The sequence below is a fragment of the Montipora capricornis genome, chromosome 3 (assembly GCF_036669925.1).
Source record: "Montipora capricornis isolate CH-2021 chromosome 3, ASM3666992v2, whole genome shotgun sequence".
In the NCBI taxonomy this organism is placed as follows: domain Eukaryota; kingdom Metazoa; phylum Cnidaria; class Anthozoa; order Scleractinia; family Acroporidae; genus Montipora; species Montipora capricornis.
This window is the reverse complement of record NC_090885.1, coordinates 64,603,412-64,612,017: the sequence shown is the minus strand read 5'-3', so window position 1 is coordinate 64,612,017 and position 8,606 is coordinate 64,603,412. Positions and strand designations below refer to the sequence as shown.

General features: G+C 38.8%; 1 protein-coding gene across 1 annotated transcript in view; it reads right to left on the bottom strand.

The window, feature by feature from the left end:
- Window positions 1-3,322: 3,322 nt before the first annotated feature.
- Window positions 3,323-8,606, bottom strand: part of LOC138040717 (uncharacterized) — a 72,597-nt gene continuing 67,313 nt past the window's right edge. Inside the window, exon 11 of the mRNA XM_068886393.1 lies at window positions 3,323-5,211. Within this exon, the coding sequence (XP_068742494.1) occupies window positions 3,323-5,211 (1,889 nt within the window). The remainder of the gene's footprint in view (window positions 5,212-8,606) is intronic.

Below are 8,606 nucleotides of genomic sequence, written 5' to 3'. Positions count from 1 at the left end.
TTTGGTGCACGCACTATTTTTTACAAAAATTGTTTAATTAACACAAATATACAACAATGACAAGAATAACATGAAGTACCCATTTCACAAATTTGACAAAATTCGGTGTCAATAACAGGACAAACGCATGAAAAACTGACATCAAAAAGGCAGAGGGGTTAAAATAAAGTCAAAGCACGAGACGAACGCGAGACAAAAGTGCAAGAAAATTCAATTTTATTCAATCTGACGCAACCAAATTCATAACTTGCCTTGCTCCCTTATTGGCTAATGAAAAAAAAAAGAGACTTTCTATTGGTTAAAAAGTGACAGATCGACGTTTCACAAACTTTTGCATAAATTAAGTTCTTCGAAGCGCATAAATTATAAATTTATGTGTCTCTCCGCTTATTGACCATAAAAATTAGGCAATGATCTCGCGAGAATTTTGCATTCATTGTAAAAAATGCTGTTTACAGACGCAAGATTACAATCTGCAGATTACATCTCTTCTCTGAGTGTTATTGCGTGTTACAATGCTACCGGAAGAGAAGGAGAAAGAGAAAGAGAAAAGGGAAAGAAGGTCCTTAGAAAGCCCACTCTCGAAAAAACATTCTTAGGGAATTTTTTAGCAGTAGCGATCTCTTTTAGAATGATGAGTCTTTCATGCAGACGCAAAAGGAAACTCCGGAAACAAAGCTCATCCTCCCGCCCATGCACCAGCACAAAAAATATAGCATATTGAAGCAAGAATACAGTGATTTAGTGTCTGCCCATCAGTCGACCTAACGTGGCAACCGTATAAGAGTTTACTTGATTTAACAAGACTCATACCATCAAGACTAAGGATATGAGAAACTAAGAGGTGGTCTAATGTTTGCCTCTCCCTTTTGCAAAGGGTGGAGCGATCACTGTTTTTTATGCCATCTCGGTATAAGCTCGCTTGAGTGGGTAATATGTTCTGTAAAATCTTGTACTGAAACGTTTGAAGCTTTACTTCTTGGATGCCAGAACGTTTTGCATTCCACCTGGTAACTACCTTCAACTATGTTGGTCTAACTCAAGTTTCATTCTTTTAAAATTTTCTTACTTTATAACGAAAGTAGTAATTTCATTTTTAAAAGGTTCATCATTTCCTTTTAAGATAACAGTTGCACACAGGTAATGCAATCCGCTTAAAGAAATGTTTGTAAATAGCCAACACTTCAACTCCTATCAGTACTAGTGGGTGGCTCTGGCATGTGACTCTATCTAGTCTCAGCCTCTTCTGTGTTCAAAGGGAGACTAACATGTCAATGGTACGAGTCTGCAAGTCACAATGTGCAAATTAAGGTGATATTGCATGAAACAAACAAAATGAATTTGAAGCGCGGGTTATAGACGAAGGAGTGAAGTGATCCTCACTCTCATCTTGACAATTTAAAGCAATTTTCTCTCATAGACACCCACATTTGACGCCCAGTCAAGGAATCGAACCCAGGCCACATTAGTGGGAGGCGAGTGCTCTCACCACTGCGCCATCCCTGCACCGCAGAGTAAAACTTGTAGATGATTTAACTCTGTTTGACCCCAGACGATTTTACTCCTCAGTGGGGGTCGCCACGGGGGCTGAAAAGGTCAATAAATGGCATAGCTCCTACTAACCTCCAACAACTCAGTGGTAAAGCATCCGAATTACACGTAATAATTGGAAGTTCGAAGGTTTCACTCTTGCAATGGAGCACTCGGATATTCCCCGAGCATCGAAGTAATTAAAGTGCAATCACCATCGACTTGTGAAGGTATTTTAAGACATTCACAAGTGCATAACTACTCGAAAGTAGTCAACCTGGGTAACTGATCAGGTACTTCAACTATGGCTTTGATTACGTCATAAAAATACCGAAAGAGCAGAAAAAAGACCTACGTCTTCCCCGTGTACCCAAATTCAATGACTTTTTTGACTGTGACAAGAAAATCTTTGCGATACTTGTCTTTTCGATATGCAACTGCCGGGATTTTTTGTGAGGACCGCAGTCATTCTCGCCTAGTACTCTGCACGCTTGTTGAAGAAACTCCACTGAAATATTTATTTCACTTTACCACCGGGACAGTTTTATTCACTTACCCAAAATCAAACTAGTGTACTCTTGGTAGAACAAGGCTGTGAGCTTAACGGACATGAATTTGAGATGTTGCCAAATGACGTTTCCGTTTAAGACTCCCTTTGGTACCTAAGGAATCTTTGCTTTAATTAGAAATTCTTTATAATCTTGTCTTTTCTTTTAATGAACAACAACAACAAGATTTATATGCTAACATTTACGTCTCTATGACTTATTTTGGATTTCATAATCTTAAAGAAAGGTTCGTAAAGTGAAGTTCATATGGTGGCAATGCACACTTGACCTTAGAAACAGAATGTGACTGCCTGGAAATTTGCCAAAGTAAGGAAACAAGTTTTTCCTCCAGGAACACTTCGATATGCAACAATTTGGTGGTTAAGATGCATTTGCGGAAAATGGTTTAAGTTTGGCACGACTTAAGAGAGGTGATATGCTTAGTGGTCCCGAGGTCGTTAGTATTTCCTGTTGATTCCTCTCGGGAACCATCGAAGGTGTCACAATCACAAAACATATAGCTCACTGGCAAATAACGGTTCCTTCGGATTGATTTGACTTATAAGATAAAGATCGGGGGTAGTTTGTGAATAGGCACTTTTCTGGAAAATAATTTCTCATCTTCTCTTTAGGATAGGACTTACCAATTGTTTTCCCATAAACCATATAAATTGTGCGTTACGTTGCTATGTAGCCGAGCATTGCTGCCGGGGATTTTAAGGACGGTGCCTACTAATTAAAGATATTTTTGCCCCGGTGTGTGATTATGCAGGAAATGTAGATCTTAACAAGTGTTATTGAAATCCAAAAGGAAAATTGGGGTTAACCACCCGCATTTTGCAAACATAATTCATGAATAATATTTATAAAAATCTTTAAATTATGCTGCCGGTTATTTTAAGCTGCCTGGGGTTAAAGAGGCCCTGTTGTTCACAAAAAGTCGTTGTTTCTAGGGGAACCTTTAAAATACTATTTTAAAAACACATAAAAGGGCATTTAGAATAGCTTGAACTGGTATAACCCCCCCTCCCCCCCACCAAAAAAAAAAAATGTGTTTAGATATTTAAACAATGGTCTAACTTTCAACGCACCTTAGAAAAGGCTGAACGCATATGGCGGCGAAGTAACGTCCAACGAAACCTAACAACGAGGAAATGGAACGCTTTTTAAATTTACAAACGAAGAACTAAAACTTTCTTAAACAAAATTCATTAAAAAGCCACCCAACTACTTTAAGTTGATGGCTACTCAAACGTCATATGATTTTGATAGTGTGCAAGAAGAAGTTCCTCGTTGCACAACTCCTCTTGGCAAAGCCAACAGCTGTAATTTTCACCCTGGTTTGAACTATGTTCCTGTCGAGTGCAGGGGCGATGGATCTGTACTTCGAGTTCACTTGCACTTGCAGAACGTCCTAGTGCTTTTTCATGTTTCCTGACACTTTTTTTGTTGCGAAAAAAGTTTCCTTTTATTAATTTTGGCTTACGTTTGTAACGCCTCTCTCTAGCATGGACTCTTTCGTGTTTCCTCAAATCTCCTGCATGGCTAAAACACTTGCCACATTGTTTGCATTCATAAGGCTTCTCTTCAGTATGGACTCTTTCATGTGTCCTTAAATGTTCTGCTTGGCGAAACCACTTGCCACATTGTTTGCATTCAGAAGATGTTTCTACAGAATGCACTCTTTCATGTGCCCTTAAATTACTTGCAACGCTAAAGCACTTGCCACACTGTTTGCATTTATAAGGTTTCTTTCCAGTATGGACTCTTTCGTGTTTCCTCAAATCTCCTGCATGGCTAAAACACTTGCCACATTGTTTGCATTCATAAGGCTTCTCTCCTGTATGGACTATTTCATGTCTCCTTAAATTACTTGCAACGCTAAAGCACTTGCCACATTGTTTGCATTTATAAGGTTTCTCTCCAGTATGGACTCCTTCATGTATCTTTAAATGTCCTGATTGGCTAAAATACTTGCCACATTGTTTGCATTTATAAGGTTTCTCTCCAGTATGGACTCTTTCATGTATCTTTAAATGTCCTGATTGGTTAAAACACTTGCCACATTGTTTGCATTTATAAGGTTTCTCTCCAGTATGGACTCTTTCATGTATCTTTAAGCTTCCTGCTTCGCTAAAACACTTACCACATTGTTTGCATTCATAAGGTTTCTCTCCAGTATGGACTCTTTCATGTGTCTTTAAATGTCTTGCGTCGCTAAAACATTTGCCACATTGTCTGCATTTGTAAGGCTTCTCTCCAGTGTGGACTCTTTCGTGTCTCCTGAAATCTCCTGCTTGGCTAAAACACTTGCCACATTGTTTGCATTCATAAGGTTTCTCTCCAGTATGGACTCTTTCATGTATCTTTAAATGTCCTGATTGGCTAAAACACTTGCCACATTGTTTGCATTTGTAAGGCTTCTCTCCAATATGGACTCTTTCATGTGTCCTTAAATTTCCTGCTTTGCTAAAACACTTACCACATTGTTTGCATTCATAAGGTTTCTCTCTAGTATGGGCTTTTTCATGTCTCTTTAAATTTCCTACGTCGCTAAAACATTTGCCACATTGTTCGCATTTATAAGGCTTTTCTCCAGTATGGACTCTTTCATGTGTCCTTAAATTTCCTGCTTTGCTAAAACACTTGCCACATTGTTTGCATTCATAAGGTTTCTCTCCAGTATAGACTCTTTTATGTTTCTTTAAGCTTCCTGCTTCGCTAAAACACTTACCACATTGTTTGCATTCATAAGGTTTCTCTCCAGTATGGACTCTTTCATGTTTCTTTAAATTTCCTGCGTCGCTAAAACATTTGCCACATTGTTTGCATTGATAAGGCATCTCTCCAGTATGGACTCTTTCGTGTATCTTTAAGCTTCCTGCTTGGCTAAAACACTTGCCACATTGTTTGCATTCATAAGGTTTCTCTCCAGTATGGACTCTTTCATGTGTCTTTAGATGTTCTGCTCGGCTAAAACACTTGCCACATTGTTTGCATTCATAAGGTTTCTCTCCAGTATGGTCTCTCTCGTGTGTCTTTAAATTTCCTGCTTTGCTAAAGCAGTTATCACATTGTTTGCATTTATAAGGCTTCTCCCCAGTATTTACTCTTTCATGTGTCCTTAAATTCCCTGCTTCGGTAAAACACTTGCCACATTCTTTGCATTCGTTATGCTTCTCTCCAGTATGGACTTGTTCATCTCTCAAAAGACTTTGTTCCTCGTTGGGACAGCTTCTTTTCTGTATACACCAAGTACCCTTGTTGACACAACGGCAGTTTCTTGCCTCAACTGATCTTGACATCATTAACAGCTTCTGATTTCACTTAAGACTAAATGCAAAAGAAAAAGAAGTTACTTCTATCAACAACGTCCAACAGACACGATTTACTGTATTCATTTGTTAATAGAAGGTAACGACTTTATATATATTGTACACAGCGATCACGTGTCATATGGTATTCATCGTGCTATCGTTTCGTTCAGTTTCCCGCTCAGTTGCTGATTTGTACCTTTCCGTCCGTTTCTCCCTAGGCAGATGTATTTGTCCCAAATGGAAATTATATGTAGCTGCCCAGCGATGGCCCACAACCATAGTCATATCGTCATCATCGCATTCATTAACTGGAAGTTAATAAAAAGACAATCAACACGGTACATACAATAGACCATATTCATATTCTCAGTATTGGACTGGAACTAGCTTGGAATGGAGGCTAATGCGGGGAAATCTTTTAAAATGGAAATACTTTTTAATATATTCCCCCGCATTAGCCTCCATTGCAAGCTAGTTCCAGTCCAGTACTGGGAATACGAATATGGTCTATTGTGTTAAGTGTTCTAAGAAATTACGCAGTTAGTGACGCGAAGAAAAGAAAACTTTTTAAAGATATCAGATTTAGCAAAAGAAAATAAAACGTCTTAAATAATTAGAGTTAACAGAAGATATTAACTTTAAGCAACAAGATACCAAATACAAAATGTGTGTATGTAAGTGCTATATTTCCGATAACGATGTCAAACAGCAATTCAAAGTGTTGTAGTAAGCAAATTTCTTTTTTCCAATTGCTGGCACTGTGTGTAAATTTCATCACAACGACCTTGTTATGTTAAGTGTACATAGCCCTTTTAAAATGGTTAATTTCCAAAATAGAAAATATCAGTTTTGCGTGAACACTAAACCTAAAGGAAAAATAAAACTGTGCTTATTAATCTCAATAAAATCAATCGCTGTATAATCGATTTCACGACGTGGCTGAAATTTACAACATGCCTCCCTGAAAATGCGCGAAGCCATTTGTCGCAATGGACACAAAAATTTATTACTAGCCACGACAATGATGTATATGTCCCGTGTCCAAAACGACCGTCATACTTAATTAGTTTATTCGGCAACATACATTTTAACCAGCTCTTTTAAAACGTTCTCCTGGCCGACAACATGGTGTCATCTTAGAAAACCAGTAATATAAACAGTGTACTTGCTTAATATTTACTCCCTTTACATTTATAACAAGACGCTGAAGTCAGTGTTTACTCGGGATACTCTTAACGCATGGAGATTTTTACAGTACAAGATTTGAGAGAAATTGCTTTGGAAGTTTCCTTGGGGACGAGTATGAAAACTGAAACCTTAATACCATGGTGATTGAAAACACCAATTTCCTTTGAACTGAAACTCGTAGCTAGTGTAAAATTAATGTATTTTCTATTGGTCTGCGTTTGAATTCTTCTAATTTGAAGGGTTTTTGTGGTTTGTTATCAAGTATTTTCTAGGTGTTTTAGTAGTCCTCCGGAATATTCCCATTGAGTTACCAGGCTATTTAAGCAGCTAGCAAGTTTTGGTTGTTCTCTCACTCTCGCAATTCAACACTGACGTTCTCAGCTAGTTCCCCCACCCCACCCTCTTGATTGTACAGATTTTTTCTTTTATTTGTCCTTTTCTTTGTCCGTTCAGAACTTGCTGGAAATACCGCCAACAGGTGCTTCCGCTGCGGTTGGTTTGGTCACGGGGCTGAAGCATGTAAAATTGGTTGGTTCCAAGGCCTTCCATCGAACAAAACTGCCTCTTTTACTACCCTTAATGCTCGGTCAGGAGCAGGAATCAAGATGGTTTCTCCTAATTAATATATGGTACAGGTAACAAATCTTCCATTAGATCTAAGCGAGTACCAGGAATTGCCTGAGCTTAACGTTCATTTGCCCATGAAAGGGAATTTAAGGAGAGGTGTTGGTTGTTGATAGATATTTCAGTTTTGCGCAGATAATCGTATTGAATTGGAAATCCAATGGGTTCCTCGAACTGAGCTTTTATGAGTCGTCTTATTGACATTGGCGATTGACAGTTTGGTGATGCCCGTTTCCAGCTGTATCTAGAGCATTAAGGGAGAAAACATTTTACGTTCTCCCATATAAAAAGGGGAGGGATGCTCGCCGTCTCGCTTAGGGGCGTAAATTTCGGATTTTGGTCTCACTTAGGGTGTTCTGGGCAAAACGCAATCATATATAGCCGTGATTGTCTCCTTTAGGGTTATAGCCGTGATGGTCTCCTTCCGAAGAAATATAAAAGGGTATGTGTACATTTTTATATTTCTTCACGACGGTGAAAGTAATAGATAATAATGTCATTGCCATCATTAAAAATCACAGTATTTTATATATATCTGTGTTTTAATATGGTCTCTTTTAGGGGTCAAAGAAAGCCTGGGCCACGACCAGATTGGTCTGCTTTAAGATTTAATTTAAAATTTCCGACGAGCATCCCTCCCTTTTTATATGGGACAGCAGTTGAGTAATGGCAGAAAACAATTGGTTTCCTTCTCAGCATTTGTTAAACCCAAAGCTGAAGAATTGCACAGTTTTCAAAGCATATCCCGGCAAGTGAAGCTTTGGTGTAAAGCTCCCCATTATTTTAATCTAGCTTCAGCATAAAATATCCTCAGTACATATGCATTCGCCAACTTGTCCTTTGCGTCGTCTACCTTTTTTTCCTTGAGATACTCTCGAAAAACGTTGAGTGCAACTTTTGTTCCTTTCTTAGTATTCTCGCCGTTTTTTTGATCAACTAAAGGTGTCAAAGCATTCTCTGACTGATCGGGGAACCGATCTGCCATTTTCACACAAGAGTACTCCAGGCCTTTCTTTAAAATCTGGATCTGGGCCAGAACAAACCTAGTTTTGTTCTATGCTCCGTTTTTTAAAACTTGTTTCATATCTAGTCCGCGGCCAGTCCGTGTTTTGTAGCCGGCCCGCAGTCCGAGTTTTATACCTGGTCCTCATTTTATACCCGGTCCACAGTCCGCAGTCCGCAGTCCGCAGTCCGCGGTCCTTACTTTATACTGACCGCCTATTTTCATTCTTCCGATTATACGATTGTCACGGTTTGCGTCCCACAAAACACAACCCCTAATAACGGAAACAACACAAGACCACAGTAAAACTCAATTATTACTCGAAGGAGTTGCGCCCGAACGAACACAACGCAAGAAAAGAACACACTAAATTGATACTCGATTATTACACGTTCT